General features: G+C 40.2%; 2 protein-coding genes across 6 annotated transcripts in view; both read right to left on the bottom strand.

Moving 5' to 3' along the window:
* The window catches only part of spag9b (sperm associated antigen 9b), a 48240-nt gene extending 40492 nt beyond the window's left edge, over positions 1 to 7748 (bottom strand). For 2 of the 5 annotated variants that reach the window (XM_061029050.1, XM_061029052.1), the window contains exon 1: positions 7029 to 7748. In XM_061029050.1, coding sequence (XP_060885033.1) covers positions 7029 to 7328 — 300 coding nt within the window. In that variant the 5' untranslated portion in view covers positions 7329 to 7748. The remainder of the gene's footprint in view (positions 1 to 7028) is intronic. The other 3 variants (XM_061029051.1, XM_061029053.1, XM_061029054.1) reach the window with 2 other exon arrangements.
* Positions 7749 to 8514: 766 nt separating this feature from the next.
* Positions 8515 to 18241, bottom strand: daglb (diacylglycerol lipase, beta). Its single transcript, XM_061027926.1, has 15 exons — positions 17525 to 18241; positions 16857 to 17008; positions 16088 to 16262; positions 15727 to 15994; positions 15454 to 15576; positions 15182 to 15309; positions 14921 to 15047; positions 14684 to 14767; positions 13560 to 13637; positions 13259 to 13339; positions 12827 to 12954; positions 11767 to 11835; positions 10464 to 10536; positions 10097 to 10350; positions 8515 to 9516 (listed from the first exon to the last, which is right to left on the bottom strand). The coding sequence occupies exons 1-15, from the start codon at positions 17617 to 17619 to the stop codon at positions 9318 to 9320; spliced, it is 2034 nt and encodes a 677-aa protein (XP_060883909.1). The 5' UTR covers positions 17620 to 18241; the 3' UTR covers positions 8515 to 9317.
* Positions 18242 to 19832: the final 1591 nt, after the last annotated feature.

Below are 19832 nucleotides of genomic sequence, written 5' to 3'. Positions count from 1 at the left end.
AACTTAGGGTTAAATGTCTTGCCAAAGGACACATCGGACAAGTAGCAGCAGGAGCTGGGGATCGAACCCCTGACCTTCCGGTTAGGAAACGACCGACTCAATGCCGCACCATAACCAGCATCTTTATTAGGCTGCACCTACAGTAGGTACAGTGCTGCTTTGAGCTAAATGCTAAAGTAGTGGGGTGAATTGTTGTGTTTCATTATAAACAGGAAATTGCTGGAATGAATTTGACATAGACTGAAGCACATTTGTTATTTAATAAAAGCTGTTTAGCATTTCTCTTTACACATTTCTATATCATTTAAGTTGGGTTGACATTATTTTAATAAGATGTATTCCAGAAGATTATTGTGTTTTTTCATGTTATGGTTAACTTCCCTTGAAGAATATATGGCTAGTTTGATTTTACATTCTGCATTTGTTTCCTCCTTTGCGGTTGTTCCCCTTTTTCCATGTTTAGCTTCAGGGCATGTATGCACAAGAAAAATATTTTTTTTTCTACCATTGTTAGTTCTATCGCTGATGGCTGGGGAATAAATGGTACAAATAATCCCATAGAAATACAAAAATGTTTCACTAAACACATGAATAGTTACATTTTTCTATGACATAAACAGGGCTGGAAATTAACTATTTTGCTCACAAGCCACTTCGGCTAGTGATTTTCCAGAGTAACTAGCAAGCCACTCACAATTAAGTTGTTGGGATAATCTGTTTTATATGATTAAAGTGGAGTGGCTCTCTCTCTCTCACTCTAGTTTAAGTGTAAGTCACATTAGTAAAAACAAACTCTTTTCTTGTCATATCAGTTTTCCCATCCTAAAAATTAAATAAAAAATGAATTGCATGCCATTGTAACATTCTGTAATCCAGAAAAGGATAAATTCATTGATCTGATATTTCAATAGAAATCTAGCTTACAATGTGCTAGAATGTAAAGACACGGAGGGAAGTCTTTGGATAATCATCCTCTATTTTCATGCCCTGTGAGCCTGTTTTTTTACATTCAAATACATGATTTTGCAAATTGCATATTTGATGTACACCGACTATCATTAAACATTTAATGATAAGATATACGCATTTAGCTCACGGTATCATTGATTGATTGCATATTACAAAAGGTTTCCCTACATTTTCAGATACATTAGTGTCCGCACGGTTTAGGCTACCTCTCATCGTCTGCTCACATCTCTCGTTATTTTCCCGTCTTTTCTTTTCATCATCTGCAGCTGTGTCTCAATAGATGACACTAAAGTATTCTGTGTGATCTTGTAACGCCTCACTTGTTATTATTAGCACCAATGATCATATAAAGAAATGTTCAATATCTTTAATCAACAGTTTTCAAGTTACTAACTTCTTAAACTCATTACTGTTTTGGAGAAATCAGAAGAGACTGAGTTTTTTTTCCCTCCGCCAGGATCTGAATCCTCTGACATTTCTCCTCTCCTCCCGCTGCCGTGGTGTGCGTAGAGAGTGAGTGGTAAAGCAGGCCAGATAGAGAGGGAGAGACTGAATCAAGCGGAGCTGAGGGGCAGGAAATAGGGAAATTGAGAAATTAGCAATCAGGAAAACAGCCAGAGTAAGGATTTAAAATGGGTAGACTCCCGCTCAAATCCGGGGTACTGGCATGGCTTTTGAGACACCCGCAAAGGGGACAGTGGGAGTGACTGTTGCACACAAATGCTGAAACCTACCCGCATTTGCTGTCTGTTAATGTAAAGCCTGGACATAAACCTATATATTATTAAAAATACCAATCACCGACAAAAAGATCATATCGGCCTGCTGCTGGTTGTTTGAGACCTTAACTCTTAACTGACCGTTCCTACATCTTCACTTCTAGCATCAGCATATTTTGTTTTATTCTCAAGCAACTGTTCTACTCATGTCACAAAACAAGAGGCTATGCCACCATATCATACAAGTAGTCTTGAGCTGTCTCTTAATAGAGGTCATAATAATGATAAATGTTTAAGAAGCTGGTGTTATGTGTAAGTAGTCTGTGGTCTTGAGATCCCTGATTGGACAAAAGAACCGAGGGAAGTTCTGTTTTCAAAAAGAATTTCCTGCCTTGCCTTTTCCTCTGCTCTGCTAAGACAAACTACTAAGAGGAGGTATTTAGGCTTAGCTCTTACAACGTGTTTGTTTGGTATGATCAATCTGCTTCTTTTGCTTTAACAGTGACCTGTAGCCCAATGAGCAGCTTATTATCTGGGTCAATACCAGGCTAATAATTTGCCCCTGTTGAGTAGGCATTTGGTAAATTGTTGGAGGAGAGTCGGTTTTTCTTTTTTTTTTATTCTTTCATTGTGTGACTGTTTATCACACAGAATGTAATGGTTCAACTTAGACACAGCTTTTTATTTAACTAAAGGGTAATAATACGAGGCGTTGCAAGGTTGTGTGTGATTGATTTTTATGTTTTGGTTCAAATGCACAAAGAGGTAAGGAAAGAAAAACACTGCACACCAAGAAGCTCCCGTTTAAAGGATTTATTAAGCGACGTTTTGTTTGTGTTCTTTGGATCCAGCACCCGCTGAGGGATCTGCGTGCCTTTTTTGATTTTTCATATTCACAAGTCAATGATGTCTTCATCAGGATGTATAATTACACATGTAGGAGTTGTCACATTTCTCAGATGGTTATGACCGACATAGTTTGAAACCATTTTTTTCAAGTACTGACACTTCTGCCAGTATATATATTTGATTCGAACTCATGCCACAAATGAATATCCCCAAATTGGCCAGAGGGGTGTTTAAGTACACAGTCAGGGTTAAACAGATCTGAAAATAAAGACTTTTCTTTTTATTGCAAAAATTGGCAGAGTAGGTGGGAAAGCACTGAGAGAAGAGCTGATTCTGCAATGCACTGTAGGAGTAACATTTCACAGAAATTCGTATTTATTTTCCTATTTTCTGGATGACTTGGAACTGGAATGATTTTCTAATTATCAGACATGCACAAAATTGCACATATAATTTAGTAAATCTAAAATCAATGTCATGGAGGCAGATTCTTTGGGATGTTGATGTTTTTAGCTAGCCTTGTTGTACAAATGACTGCCATAAAAGATATTTTTGGACTCATGGATAGTTCTGTATTAAATGCACACTTCAGTATTGAGTAGTGAATTATACTTTGTCTCCCTTTGTGTCCCTGTCTGTTACTTTGTGTTTTTGCTGCAGGCTGTCTTGGTCAGGTCTCCCTTAAAAAAAGAGGTTCAATCTCAATGGGACCGACCCATTTAAATAAAGGTTAAATAAAACGTAAAAAATAAAAAGCTAAACGTATACTGTATCCTGAACAGCTCTGTTCATTGACCTCATCCTGACTCATTCTTGACTTCCTATAGGCGTAAATGTCACATCCTGAATTGTGATTGTTCACTCACGTTGCTACACTGACATGCACTGAGGCTGACCTCTCCCACAGAGGGGATGTTAAAGTTAAAGGACGAGACCTATGACATCATTCTCTGCTTAACAACATTACCGATCACACAAGCGTGAGAGCTAACTGGCTGTCTGAGTGAAAGGCTGCTTATAACGTAGATGAGGTATTTAGCACACATCAGTCAGAGGGGACGAGATAAATGTCAGTCCGTAAAATACCAATGGGAAAATCCTGTGTGAGCAGATCTATCTGAATGCTTTAGCAACAAGTTGTGACATGACATAAATTATTTACACACGGCTTTGTGACCTGTTGTGCTCGTCATACAACATTTAACTGTCGAGTTCAACCAAACAGATTGGATAATACTGAGGAGTGTCCAAAAACGGCATGTATTGTACAGACAATTGTATGTTGCTTTTTAAAACCCTCTATCTAATATTTTATGTATGTGTGTGTGTTTTAAACGTTTATGTTTCAATGAGGTTTTATCAATCAACAGTTTGATAACTTGTGCAGTCTAAACCAGGTTGGCCACCACTCACTATCCCACCTTGGTTCATTTGAACATTGTGTATAAATATTGTTGATTGTGTTGTTTTTTGTTCTTTTAAGTAGTTTCTGAACTTTAAGTCTCATAATAAACAAAATATATTCATTTCGATCTGACTGTTTTAATAAGTAAAACATGTAACAATCAAACAACAGGTTTCTTGGTGATTTTCTTTAAATTTTAAATGTCCAATATGTGAATTAAATGATAAAATTACCTTACTATATCACCAGACATTAAGGAAATATGCTATGTTGAAGTGATGGCTTCTCTGACAGCAATGCAGCAGCCAGTATGTCCTCCTCACAAGTTTAGATTCTGGTCCAGAATAGTTACTTTTTGTGGCAGAAGGTAGGCGCTTTAACGGCAGTCCCACACGGTAGTTTTTCCCCTCGCCCCTCGGTTTGCCAGATATGAGACCAGTTATCAAGGCCAACCAAGTGAACTGGTTCAGATATAAAAGATTCTACTCGACCTAATTCTACTCTGCATGTTTCTAATAAGCTCCACGAGCAGAAACGTGGTCAAACTAGGATAAATATTGGTGATGCTTTTAGAAGAATGGAGAGAGGTTACAACGCAGAAAGGTTTTGTGATGCAGAGCTGGCTAAACACTGAAGCTTCAGTGTCCACCACATGGCAAACTTCAAGATCATCAACTCAGGGAGGAGGGGGCAGGGAGAGACAACGATCTCCAATGTTTTAAATTTGGACTGCAGTACCCATTTTCAATGCTAGGGCTCAGACTTAAATATTGGTTGTTTATTCTTAACAATTATAAACTATAATAAGTTTTCAATAGTTGATAAAAAGAGAAATATGGATATCACTTATTTATCACAGTATTTTGGGAACAAACGTTTACAACTATTAGATACATTTAAGAAACATAGTTCACATTAAAGAGCGCGAAAATTGTAATTCTGCAACTTGTTTAAAGCAGGGACCTACTTTAATGTTGGGTTGGAAATAACCAAGAGGTATAAAACTGTTGGGATTGAACCAGTGGCATGGCACATGTAAGAGTGCTTGTTTGGGCAATTATAAGGATCAGATTGTTATTCTAAGGGTTTGGCATCATTACAGAAAGCAATCCTACAGAAGTAGACCTTTTGTTTATGATTCAGAGGCTATTTTTGCAAATAGAAATGGTAATTACATTGCTCTTTTGAAAATCCCAACTGCTCCAGACAAAGCAGTAAATCTAGCTCTTTCCCCATGTTACACATTGCCTTTTTCTCTTCCTCCCATTACACCTCTCTCTGATGGCGGATCAAGAACAGAACTGGCCTTTCTGAAACTGCTCCCTCCACTCTCTCACTGCGGCATGGAGTGAACTCCTGACTCTGACGTCACGCACACAGCAGAGTAAAGAACGTTAAGGTGGAGGGGATAAATACAGCAGCGAGCTCAATCAGCTCAAAATCCCCTCAATCACAGGGAAACAGGAACTTTATACAACCTTGAATTTATGCCACTCAAATAATTTGTCCACATAAATGCCATCAGGCAGACTCATTTAATTTACTCCACAATATGAGAAAAAAAATGTTTGGTGGCATTCATTCTTTTTTAACATCTTCCCTTTAAGTGTTAAAAGTTTGTGCAGGTGATAACGCAGAACCTTTATATACAGAACATCTCCCATGGCGAACAATAGGCGGTGATACACCTGTTCAGTAACAAAGCATCGGTGAGGTCTCGCTGTTAGAGGGTTTAACAATCCACTCTCACTCCACACTCAGAGGTTTTGGAGTGGATAACACTCGGTGGCAGACCCTCCATGGGAGCGCACAAACTGAGTGGAAGTGTGTTGCCACTTATCATGAACAGTAATCATGATCTTAAAAATTGTTACTGTGCGTAATTAAGGTTTGACGGGTGAGACGGAAGTTACACTTTCTCTTTGGTTGAAAGGGAAACTCATCACTCAAAGTCCACAACAGTAATGGCAGGACAGTGTTGGCGAGGTCGGAATGCAAAGCTGAAAGTTATGAGTTTGTCCAAATAAAGAACGTAATGAACAAAACACGTAACTATGGATGCAAATGCTTTCATGCCATCAGCGTGCTTGTTTGCACCATGGATTTAACACAGGCTTAGTCTGCATGAAAGATTACATACTAGACAGACGACCATTGTGAAACAGTCGGTGTTTTAAAAAAGCATGGGTCAGTCCTGTGTAAGAGAATTTAATTCAACTTTTAATTGAACTACAAACAACACAAACACACATTCAGTCTGAATGCAGACCACAGCTTTGCGGTGTAACACAGTTTAAATGTGTCACTGTACTAACATTGACTGCTCTGTTTGCATCAGGTAAAGCCAATAATAGCAGGGTTTCCCCCACACCATGCTGTATTCATGGAGCTGAATGTTAAGTCAATGTTTCGGCCTATTTGTTGGCGGAAGCACAGAGCATGCACCTGGTGAATCACGACCTGATTTACATGAATCTGAGGCTTCACTGTTGAGGTGTTACAATGTAAACTACAACGATGTGCATTAACCCTGTTGCTGTATCAACAATAACAACGAGTCCTTAGAGAAGCTGGCATCCATGGAGGAAAAAAAACTTACAGCCAAAGAACAGTGTGTGCTTCAAATACTATCAGAAACTCACACCGACTCCAGTCAATTGACAGAGCAAGCAACCTGTTCTCTGAAACCAGAAAGCTTCGCCAACCTATTCAAGTAGTCTTTAGTATACCATATTTCCACTTTACAGAAGTTTGTTATTCCATCACATGTCCTCTGTCAAAATGCCCAAAAGTTGGCCGTGGCAACATCGACAACCTGATTCAAAAGCGTAATTCTTCACCTAAAACCTGTTTTGAGAGCTTATGTGAGTGTGCCGAATGAAACCACACATTATGTATTTAGTAATGGTGAGTTGTTCAGGATTAATGAGTTGTGATCTCTAATCGATAAGGCATCACAACAGGGATTTGGCAGATTTACGAATCGGGTTCCGCGTTAAATCTTGTCACACCAAAGCACTCGCTGTGTTTTTACATCTATAATCCGGGTTGCCAATTACTTCGTCAGTGTTTACGGGGATACCCACCTCCTCTGCGTGCTTTCTGAGTGCCTTCTCTCGTTCATACTGGGTGACGAGCTGCTCGTTGTCCTCCTTCAGCAGCTCCAGCTCCACTTCGTGCTCCTGGTTGACAGCGAACACCGAGTCCAGGTTCTCCAGGACCGCGACGACCAGCGGCATCAGCTCCTTCACTACGTCCTCGTCGTATTTCTCGATAAGCCGCTCAAACTCGCGGTATATTGAACTGGCCAGACCCGAGACTCGCTCGGACATCATGGTAGAGTCCCCAGACTCGTCCTGATACAGGACTACTTCGTCCAGCTCCATTTTCTTGCCTCCAACTTGCACTTATTTCCCAGCTAACGTTAATGAGCTAGCCGCAAGCTTCAGCTGGCCAGAGGCTGTCCGCCTTGTTACTCTCCGCACAGTAACGAAACAGTGCTCCTAAAACATAGCTCGATACTACGTACTGTACAGAAACGACACTGTACTTCATTAACAGACTGTTCTCCGTAGTTGTATGGACGGCTGACTTTAAAAGCTTGCTAGCCTCGACGCTAGCACTACGGAAAAGTCTTACTTCGCTCCTGATTAGTTTCCCTGTCCAACAGATGAGCTCCTGCTGCTGCCTTCAAGTGCTGTCGGAAAGACGGCTATAGATGCGGCTAAACGACAAAGCAAAGAACACCGCTGGATGAACTTGATATTTCAGAGGAAAGCGGGTATCAACTACGGTATTCAGCAAAAAAAAAAAAAAAAAATTACAGGCATTAAAATAAGCAGGTTTTCAATAGTTGCTTTTAACATCCGAAATGGCTACTGTCTGCACAACATGTTGTACCTGAATAAATAATTCCATCCGTCTGGATGCTCAGATATATAGTTGCTGTTATGTGACGTTTAGGGGGGCGGAAAACGAGCCGTAGGCTATCAACAAGTTATTCAAAGAGGTTTAGTTGTAGCTGTAAAAAAAATCATTCGACGGCATGCATCTATTAACTTATGACCACTCTAATTGTCTCGCAAACAAAATTCAGTTTTTGACTCACAACATACATTACTTCCATGCCAACTTGAAGCTGCAGTACAAACTAAGCATGTGAGCGCCTGCAATTTGATGTCTTTCTTTCTTTTTTTTTTTTTTTTTTTACTATTTTAGCCATCTTTGATATTGTACAGACTCTCTTGGACTTTCCGCATTTTATCCATGCCAATGCTCAGAAACAGGATTTTACGAGGATCACGTGAAGCTCTCATGTGTTTGTTACGGGACGCCTCGCTTGCGTCACATGCTAAACAGGGTTGATGAATGATATGGTAAAAAAAAAAAAAATTAGTTAATCCATATTGAACTATTACATTGGCATCATTTTTATAAAATTTGCACACACAGCCAAATACGTATATGATTTTTGCCAGGGTATGAATCAATTACAAATGTATTGAAATGTACTGTTTTGAGGGACTGTCTTGTATTTTTATGGTTTAAAAAACTGACTGGGTAAAAAAGGAGTGCTTCACAAAAGCTTTTATTTAGATCAAGGGATCCAATGCAATCTATTGAGGCTGTGTAATAGTTATGCAGGCATCAGTTAAACTCAACTTTAATATAATACATTACCTGAAAAAAAAAGATGTAATATCCATGGCAAGTAAACAGGTTCCCACAAAATGTACAAATACACTCTCTACCTTTGTTATCTTTTTTTGCCAGACACCATGCACTATGAAAACTGCATTTTAGAAAATGCAAAACAAAACTTGCAGTTAATACACTGCAACCATCACTGTCATACTTTAAAGCAAATGTTTGTCTGCATAGGCACTGTTCATCCTGATGTTTTAAATATTGAAACAGATAAAAAGACTATCAACGGTTACTATACAATAAAGACGTAACGCTTCCATTCGCATTTTTAGGTAAAGCTCTCATATCTTCATATTTTGGATGAGAATGCCCCTCAGTCCTGTAAGGAAGACAGTATCGTACACTTTCAGTGACTTTAGGGCGACCTCACCACCACTCATACAAACATAAAATGTTCACAATCACATTACAGTTAAACTGCAGCACTGTCAAATACTGTACACAACGAACATTCAAAGATCATGGCATTAAGTTGCTCATTGAGGAACTTGAAATAAAACAAATTATATCAATTAAATTATGAAAAGTGCGATTTAACAAAAACCCTTGTGCTCCAAGATGTTTACAAATCAGGTGCATTCATGGAGATCACAACATGTCAATCTCTGTGGTTTCATGGCTCTGATTACAATCCAGCCTAGGAGCACAGTGAGTCTAAATGATACATTTCAGATTGCATTGTGCTGGCTGCTGTTGTTTAAAGACGACGGGCACAGGGGGAAGGGTCTGTCGCTAGTCAGGCTGCTGAGTGCTCGGAGCACAGCGTCAGGCATGTGATCTGCTAACATCCTGGGACTGATCAAAACACTCCTGAACGCCATTTCATTGGACCAGTCAGCACGGTACCGGACCTGGGAAAAGCAGGACCTGAGGAAAAGACACAGGAATTAGTGGCAAATCCAACTTTTACTTGTAATTTTAAAAGAGTCTACGGCCTCATTCTACCTGGCTAGTTGTTGACAGTACAGCAAGCTTAACATAAGGCATTTAGATACAACAATCCTGAAATAATGAAAACCGTCACAAAGGTATTATTTTATATATGATCCACTTTTATATGATTAAAATGAATTTAAAAAATGTGCCTATACACCTGTGAGCTGCTGTATTATTTTGACTTTTAATACATTGTCAGATACATTTTTGTTCAATGTTTCACATGACTGTCCGCATCTTAAATCTACTGTAACCTGCTTTTAAAAAATAAACTTGGTTTCTTTTTCTGAAACAATTATTCATATTACTAGTTGTGTAAATAAAATCAATATTGACCTTTTAGAATCTCAAGTACCTATAGCGTTACAGCCTAAAAATGTATCAGTCAACCTATAGAAGCTTCATTACTTCTAACTACCACAAGAGGGCAAACAAACACTTTGTTTCTGTTAACAAAAATCATATTTATAGTAAATGTATTGTCTAGTTTTGTAACTAACTGCAGACAGACCTCCGTGACGGCCCGTCTTCTGTGATATGCAGAATGCGTCCGGGCAGGAACAGAGGTAAATGTGCTGCTGTGTGTGCAGGTGAGTCGTCCGACGCCAGGCTCTGATAGGATGACGAGTGGCGTATGATCAGTGACTCCTCTCCAAGCAGCGGCTGGCTAAGCTCCTCCTCCCTCCTGTTATCCATCTCAGTGGGGAAGTCGTCAGGGTCTCCCCCAAACAGCTCATACCAACACCCCTGCAGCAGGATGCGGTACTGCAACACACACAGAAAAATACTTTTGTTATGACATCTGTGACTTCAGATATCAAAAGATTTACCGGTAGATGTAAAACAGCCCCAGTGTCTGAGCTTTGACTGGATCTCACCTTTGGCTTATTGCAGTTGGAAACTATTTTAAGAATCCTCCTCTTCAGATCCTCCATATTGGGAATGCTTAATCTTAAAAAAAACAGTGAAAGAACATATTTTAGAAGAAAAAGGGAATACTGCAAAAGGAAAACGGTGTGTTAAAAGGAACAGAGGGAAAAAAAGAGTGTGCAAGTTGTGCTCATTTTCTCCTCCCCTGTGCCTGTAATAACAGGGTCGAGCCAAATATAGACACTCTATCATGCTGGAGTCTATAATAGTACAACACGTCTATATTGGCCATTTGAAGACCAGAGTCTGCAGTGCAGTTCAAATATATTTTTGACCTCATTGAAAACCAAACTGTCTACCCACTACATCTTAAGAACTATGATACAGCTTTAATTAAACATTACAGTAACAGTGATGGTGGAGGTCACATATAGGCAGCGTACTAGAGTTTCTCAGGGATTTCTTCATAGATGGCATTTCTATGTTGTTTGAAACTCTCCAGTGAGATCATAACATACTAAAACACACGTCTTTAGATACCTGCAGTTTTGCCAGATATCACTATTCATTTCCAGGTATGACAGTTACAAACATATTAGACACCATATTGGACTTGGATTCAGTTACAAAAGGAAACATTTATTAAATACAAGATTGGCCTCCCTGGAAAAAAAAAAAATCTGCCTCGGAACAAGACCTTGACATCGACTTTGCAACAGAGACGTGGGATTTGGGAACACACTGTACAGTGCATCCACGTTAGTTCACTCTCTCTAGGACACTGAATGATTCAATGTAAAGTCTTCCATCATTTACATCTCACAAAGAGAGGAACTGTCTAAATGTTATCCTAATATAGATCCTACTTCAATAAGATGCCTCCTAAACCCAGCCACAGCTGGACACAGTTGTGGCATCTGACGAGACTTGTAACTGTTGTATCTGAGATTTGTCACTGGTATCCCATTCAAAGATTTCACTCTCACTCGATCTTTTCCACCAACTCTGTAAACAACCTGTCGCCAATTAATCATTCTGCAGAGAGGATCACTCCCATGATTCCCGGCCAGCCTTGACCTCATCTTTTCTTAATGTTTTGATTGAGAGCCCCCTGGTGGCTGAATTTAGATACTGTGCATTTAACTAAGATATGGAGGCTTACGTTTGTCACATTGGTGTGTGAAAATATGCACATTAAGTTCATGGAATGGACAGGAATGTGTATATTTGATCTTACATATAATGTTTGTTTTTCCTAGGAGAAAGAAAAAAACATAAATAAAGTTTGAAAATTAAAAAGCTTTTTCTTACCTGGGAACCAAATCCTTCCCAAGCACAACAGAGACCACAAAGTCCTTGGAGTAATCAGCTAGAGCTTTACTGTACGATGAAAAACAAAATAAAGAACAGGAAATCCAATTTCACAAGAATAAAGAGTTCAGAGAGCATGGGAGCTGAATGTACTGAATCGTACATGTTGGTTTTTAAGTGGGTTTTCAAATAAACAATTTATCAAAGGAGTACATGTCTACTTTGATTTTATTACTCAGACATTTCTATGTTAATGATGGATTAGCGTATTAGCATCACTTATTCCGTCAAATAACTGTACACAACGGTAAATGGACCTGAGCTTGCAAAGAACTTTTCTGGTCTTCTGACTACTCAGAGGGATTTTACGCCACAGACACAATCCACACATACATGCAGGTGGTGGAGGAGGGGAGGGGAGATGGTAGAGTATTAGTACTCTTTGAGAACAGCAGTGGTCAGTGCAGTCATGCAACACAAAAGCACTTAAAACTAAAATTCCTACTTTGTGATTTATGCACATTATTATAACACATGTCATTTCAAGGTTGATGCACTGTAATGCCTTTGCTCATTATCTTGGATTTTTGCAACCAGCGATGATCATTTCATCAGTAAGTTTGAAAAAAATTCTGTTGTCTAATTGCACAACAGGATGTGAAATGTGATGGTGTAGCAGCCCTTATTAAAGACTTTGATTCTTTGATTGAAGATTTGTCTTATTTCTGTTGTTAAACTTAAGAGTGTTTGCAGAAGTGTTATGGCTTCCTACAAGCACACTGCTGTTTTGTGTTTTTATGACATAATGGAAACAGTTATCTACATTTGATAAAGTCAGGAAGAAATCGTGAGAGGCACACTCAAATGCCTCTTTCACTTTCTTCAAAATGATTGTGTGAATAGATAAAAGTTCACTTACAGGTCAAGTTTGTTTTTGTCAAACATTTGCATTGAAAGTAAAACATCTCTTTCAGGTCCTTTTATAAATAAGACCCCTGGGCTATCTACCGTCCTTGGTTCCTATGCAGTTGCAAAAGTTTGACCGTTTAATCTTCCTTACCTGAGGAGTCCCCCTGGTGGAGAGAAAGAGTAGCACTGCAGGGTGGGGAAAGAATTGCGCAACAGGATGGCTAGAAGTGAAGCGGTGCCAGCTCCCAGACTGTGACCAGTGATCACCAGTTTATACTCCTACATACAGAGGAAGACAGGAAACATATCACATGTTCAGATAATAGTGCATAATGTTTGACCTTTGCTTAGAAACAAAGATCTGCAACAGCACAAAAAAAGCAAAAAAACATGATGGCAATTATGCACTTTGGGGCAAACTATTGGATGTGTACATCAAAGAAATTAAGAGTTGGCTGGATGCAGATCAAATGTTTTTACTGCACTATTGATGTACATTTCTTTCCTTACAAATAGGAATTAAGAATAGCCGAAGCAAAGTCTGCAACTGAAGAGTGGTTACAACATCAGTGGCACTTCTTACCGGTGCTATGGAGAAAGCCTGGTTCAGGATGCCATCATTCACCAGCTTCTTGTAGATGTAACCTGCTGCTTGGCACATGCCCTGCAGGAGTCAAAGACAATGCAGCATTAAAATAAGATGTTATCAACAACAAACAGCCAACATGCTTCTGTTTTTTACATCACAAGGTACCTGTTGCAATTAAAGCGATGGGAGAGGGGTAAGGCAGAAGGGTTAAACTAATATCACTTGCAACATACTATTTGAGAAACACAGTGGACATGTCTTCATAGGCACAGTGTGTGTTTAAAAGGACATTTACCTTGTGAGCGTAGCAGGCTCCGGTCACTCCTTCTATAGGCAGGTTCTCACATTCAGCAGACAGGTCTGTCAGGACGTCCTGCAGGACAGACAGACAGGGCTTTCACACTTGCAGAAAACTGCTGAAAAACTCATGATATTTGCCGGAGAAGCTGTATGTGTGAACACAAACAGGAGCAGACTTTTTCGTTCGGACTTCACCCAGAGTTTCTCTAGTTTCTCTAGACCCCCTAGTATTTTTTCCGATGCGAGAACACAGTGGGATTTTCTCTGGAGAATTTACCTCGAGCCAATGGGAGGTGGGAGTGACGAAGGAGAATATCAGGAGACCTGCTGAAATGATCTCGATATTTTCTGGAGTGCAGATGTGAAAATGGCTATAGAGTTAAATTAATGAAAAAAATGGGAAACTAACGGCCCATATGAGACACAAAGTCACAGACGACAGTAAACGGACAAATTCAAATCAGTGACATTTTTGGGGAAGTCCTGTTTTGTGATGTCTCTGTTTGTTGAAGTCTGTACTAGTTGATGTTTTTTGTCCTCACTGTCCTCTTACTCCATGTTTTGGTCTAGCACTTTTCTCACATTCGCACTATAAAAAATGAAATCGGGGGTGTGTTGAACAAAATCCTGTTTGATTATTTCAGACTTGTAGACAAACACAAGAAACCAAATCATGACCACCATAAAAAAGGATCTTTAACCTTTGATGCTTGTATGGATTCATTTGTTGTTACACTCACAGACATGCCCTTACTTACTCATCACACTCTCACTTCCTACTTAACTCTTCTTTTTCTGTATGAGCAATATTTAAGGCCTTTTTTCTCTTTTTAGAAGAGATGCAAAACCAGAAGTAGACAAACGGTGACCTTTAAACATCCATTAAAGAAAAGCCCTCTGTACAGATGGGGAAGTGATTCTGAACATGAAGAAGAGATGAGAGGATAACAGCAGGTGTACAGAGGGACATGTTTCATGTTCACACATGACATGAAAGTGTAAGACTTTAAACTAATCATTTATATGTTTTGTGAACAAATGAGAGAAACAAAATGTTGATAAAAAAAGACTGTCGTGTCATTTTACAATGAATCCTGGGCAGACGGAGTCCAAACTCACCTTCAGAGACAGCGTTCCTCTGACAGCCACCAGGACAGCCTCCCTCTTATGATCCAAAGCCACAAAGAACGGAATCTCATAGATCTGTCAAATAAAATTAAAAACAAAACCGCTCGTTTACTTCAATAACAAACATATTGTGGATGGGGAGAGGGGGGGGGGGGTGAAATGTTGAGACTATGGTGACTTCTTAAGTATCTTCTAGTATTTCTGAGTGGGGAAAGTTGACATTCCTACCTGGTTGTGGACGCTGACGTGGATGAAGTCTCTGTACTGCAGACCAGTGCTGTGCAGGATGGAGGAGAAGTGACAGCCAAGGTGGTCTCCCCCCACAATGTCGTACTCTGCTGCATGACTCCTACAGCTGATACAAACATATGCATTCTAATAAGGGCTGCCTGGGTTACCTAGTCAGTTTCTGCAGGTACTAGTCTAACTTGGCTGGTTTTGTGATTTGCCTGAAGTCCTACTGACTCGGATAAGTAAGAAGTGTCTTACCAATCTCCACTGAGCTTGCAGGGTCCAGTGAAGAGGTTGGCGTAAACATACAGCGGCCAGCCATAAGCCGCTGCAGCAAACTGCATACAGTGAGCTGCTTTCTCCAACTCTGTCTCCAAATCTTCTCCCTGTGAATGGTTTAGGAAGTACAAGCATATTTTAAAGATTAGGGTTATGCTTCACAGACTTACATAACTCATACAGTTTACTTAATATTTTGAACTTCTTTGCAGTCTGCTATAGCGACAAAGACGACAGACTCCTGTACTCACGATGGGGGAGGAAGGACTGTGATCAACTTCGACCTCTGGGTCTCTGCTTCGCTCCATCTTATCCTGCTCCTGGTGCAGCAAAGCCAGACCAGCTGCGATGTCACTGGGGACAAGGTCTGTGTCCTGCAACACCAAAGGAACAAAAACATTTCATGAATGATTCGTTTGCAGAATTACATTTTTTAGTCAGTTTGTTCACAATATATAACTTAACTCATAACTAACTGGCAGGTGTAGAAAAGAGCAGATGAAAGAAAAGAAGGCTCCACTTACAGAGAAAAATCCACTGACGAGCTGGGAGATGCTGGAGAACGCTGCTCGGTGGCTTTCGTCTTGTGGCAGACAGCAGCACATGAGCCGCAGCCGGCTCTCCCACACCTTTACAGCCAGGGAGCGAGCTGTGGAGAAGAACTGGGTGCCCTCGTTGCTCTGCAGGTCTCGTACTCCCAGCGGCTCCATGGCAGCAGGCCGGGGACGCGGGTTACCAAGCGGGTCAAACACAAACACAACACCGATAGCAGTGAACAGCAGGATGATCCAGCTGTTGGGGACACAGAAAGAGAGTTGCTCAACCAAAACACCTGTCTGACTATCAAATGGTGTTATAACTTAGAACCAACTCTAAACAACCAACCTGGCAACGACTGCCGCTATGACAGCTCCCACTGTGGCAGGATCACAGCCTTTGCTGTCGTCAGACACCCAGACAGCTCCAAGACAGGCCCACACCAGCTCAGGGATGTACAAGAGAGCTCGCAGATACACGAGGGCTGGCATGGAGCGCCGTGGGCCGGGGTTTGTAATGGTACCTGATAAATAAATGACCGAAGACTTTTGTTTAACCTATAAAATAATTGTTTGTTTTGCACCACAGATGGATGTTTAATTAGCTGCTATGTATTAAGTGAACTATTAAGATGTTACAAAAGGACAAAATGTGTTTTGGCAGCCTCCAAAAATATATGTTACCCTTACTATTCTATATTTAATTTGACAGTGGAGGTTTTCAGTCACACAAGCCATGGCAATTGAAAGCTGAATCAAAAAAATGTCTAGAACCGAAGAAGCCTTTTGCACAAGAGTTGAAGTGTCTTCAAGATCTCCCCCGAGGTCCAGTTGCCTTTAAATTCAACTTTTAATAATTAATAATTAATTCTGAACAGTTCTGCTTTCACACATTTCAGTATTTCAGGAGAAAGAATGTGTGGAAATATGTGTTAGACAGAATCAGAGCAACTGTCTTGAACACTTCTTTCATCGCATATTGCTTAATAACCTGTATTTTGAAACGTGTTGCTCAAGGCAAAATGATGTGAAAGAATTGTAACCCTGGAGTTTCCACTCCAGCCAATGTTCTTACATGCCTAAATATCTTCACAATGATCAATAAACAACCGATTTACCTTGGGCGCTGACGTAGACAGTGGCAGATAACGACAGGATGATGAGCGCCAACACGACCAACAGTCCCACCAGATAGCTGTGAAGAACTCCTCTTCCATTACAATCAAAATTTCCCTTGTGATAAGTGAACAGGGTCATGGTGCCAATCCACCTGAAGAGAAAAGAAGCAGCTGATAAAAAAAAACAACAACATCGGAGTCAGCAGCTCTCCCATTTTTACCCCCCAGAAGGTGAGAGCTTTCTGGAGCCCAGCTCAATAAAGGTTTGCCAAAACACAGTCCCTCTTAGATTCAAGCAATAACACATGATATGACATCGCTAAAGCTAAATACTCATAATTCCCTTTAACATAGAAATACACTTTTGGTTTATTGTTTGGACTTAACTTGATGTCTGTCTGTGTATGGCCATGCCAGATATCTGCACCAAAGTAAGTACAGCAGAAAGGAAAGGAGACCACAAGGCTTTGACCCCAATTAACTTTCTCCAGTCAGCTCCAAAAGAAGATCAGAGCCAATCCAACTGAGCCAACATTCATTGCATTGATATTATTAAATATCAGGGGCCCAGCCACTCCTGTGGAGCAGGCCTGTTATCATGTTTCACAAGTTAAACTCGAGGTAACCAAAGTGCTCAGGTGGAGATAAAAATAATGTGCCCAACTTACCAAAGCAGACGAAAGAAGAGTTCAAAACATCCGGGGAAAACAAGGTCATCACTGGCAATCCCCCACCGCCGACCAAACACGACCATCCCAGGCATGTTGGGTACTAAAGAGGCTCAATATCCCAGTGATGGTTCTTAACCTGATCACCACCGTGCAGTGGGCTGGTTTCTCTCAGACAATGAACACTTCAAGTCACGCATGACTTCACTGCCGAGGCTTCACCCCCTGTAGTCACATCATCACTTCCTGTCTTGCCTAATCGAAATCTTCGTGTAAACAAGCTAAGCTAACGATAAACAGGATTGTAGCAGATGCCCAATGTTATGTCCGTCCACTCTTCAGTAATTGAGGACGTATAACCTTTACTTTGATGTCAAATACACCGCTTAGACTTGAGACTTGTCAATACGATTAGTAATTAACTAAAAGAACATTAGATAATGTTAATGCGGATAAAGCAGCTAGCAGCATCTGTATCGTTGCGCGTCGAGCTATAGCTGTTAAGCTAGTTAAAAATAAACCAGCTATAAATAATTCAATACGTAATGAAATAAATACTTTTGTTCACTTAGTTTACAAAAAAAGGTTGTTTTGTTACGCGGTCCTATTATCTCATCTTTATGTAACATTAATCACAGCTACATTTACACGACTGGGTTGTTATGTTTCGTTAAAAACACCATCAGTGTCCGTCCGCTGAAGGCGTCCTCCTGACACAGAGACCATCAAAGAAGTGTTCCACTTCCCCTTCTGCCTTCCCCAAACTTATAGCATGTGGGAAAGGCGCCCTCTCGTGGTACATTCAAGCTCTATAAACGTATTTCTTACTGCATTGTCTGTGATCTCACAGTGACATGCCTTCAAAGTCAAAGTCAACTTTATTGTCAATTTCAAAATATGCCAGACATACAGTGGAATCGAAATTGCGTTTGTCTCCGTCCCACGGTGCAATACAACCAAAAGACACAGTCTGTATTTTTAAGAATAGACTTAAAACTTTCCTTTTTGATAAATCTTATAGTTAGGGCTGGTGCTGGTGTAGACCAGCTCTTAGTTATGCTGCTATAGGCTTAGACTACTGGGGGAACTGGCACCCTGAGCTCCTCTCTCTCTCTCTCTCTACATATACAGTACATCATATTACTGCATGTATCTATCTATAAATCTCAGTCACTAACCACCTACTTTCCTGGGAGCTCTTGAGCTCTCCTAGGCTCCTCAAGATCGTCGGTTGACGGCTTGCCAGAACATGGATAGGCCGGATCTTTGTAATATAGCAATAAGTAAGGTCTTTTTACCTGCTCTTTTGTAATGTTAACAGACAAAGAGGAAGGTATTTTACCTGCTTCTTGTAAAGTGTCTCGAGATAACACTTGTTATGAGTTGACGCTATACAAATAAAAGTTGATTGATTGATTGATTAAAGTCTGACCTAAGTCTGACCGGAGCCTTCAGATATGAACACATTACCCCCGTGTTGGCCTCTCTTCATTGGCTCCCTATTCATGCCAGAGCAGATTTTAAGGTGTTGCTACTAACTTTTAAAATATTCAATAGCAGCGCACCATTGTACCTTACTGACCTGGTGAACCCCTATGTGCCTGCCCGAGCCCTGTGTTCTCAGGGGACGGGGTCTTCTGAGTGTCCCAAAGGTCAGGAAAAAGACAGTTGGTGAGCAGGCGACACTGTGGAACAGTTTACCTCTTGACATCAGGCAGGCTTGTTCTGTTGAGGTATTTAAAGCTAAGATAAAGACCCATCTGTTTACTGTTGTGTATGAGTTATGATTTCTCTGTATGTTTTTCTGAGAGTCCGAGTGTGTTTTTAATTGTTTTTAGTTTCTGAAATGTTTTTTAAACTATATTTTGTATTAACTTTTGTACAGCACTTTGACTGAAAGCTTTATATTAATAAAATTATTATTATTATTATGATTAAGTGAAGTATATCTATTATATTATCATGTTAAATTGAATTAACATGTCACCTGTCTTTATCGAGTTTTGTCACTTGAAATCATAGACTGTAAATATTAAATAGTTTAAACTCTGTGAGCCTTGGGGGGCCCCCTACTGGCCTGGGGCCTCAAGCGGTTGCCTGAAGGTTCACCTAGCTCTGGACTAAGTGTATCTCATCCCACACTTTAAACTTCATGATACTTATAGCACATGTGTTGTGGACTGTGACAGGTTTTGTGTTGAATCAGGGCTTGACAGCACTCGAGGTCATACATATAATCTATGTCAAAGCTGGGTATGAACATGGGGCAGTGGTGTGATCTGCATCTGTTTGCGGACCTTGAGAATGA

The sequence above is a fragment of the Labrus mixtus genome, chromosome 21 (assembly GCF_963584025.1).
Source record: "Labrus mixtus chromosome 21, fLabMix1.1, whole genome shotgun sequence".
In the NCBI taxonomy this organism is placed as follows: Eukaryota; Metazoa; Chordata; class Actinopteri; order Labriformes; family Labridae; genus Labrus; species Labrus mixtus.
Note: the sequence above shows the minus strand (reverse complement) of the source record. Positions and strands in the feature narration are given on the sequence as shown.

Bases quoted from the DNA above. Each gene is read 5' to 3' on its own strand.
- daglb (XM_061027926.1), bottom strand. From the start codon at position 17,619: ATGCCTGGGATGGTCGTGTTTGGTCGGCGGTGGGGGATTGCCAGTGAT. The intron at 16,263-16,856 runs GTAAATCGGTTG...TTTATTTATCAG, and splicing joins TGTCTACGTCAGCGCCCAAG to GTACCATTACAAACCCCGGC. The intron at 15,048-15,181 runs GTAAGACACTTC...TGTTTGTATCAG, and splicing joins TGCAAGCTCAGTGGAGATTG to CTGTAGGAGTCATGCAGCAG.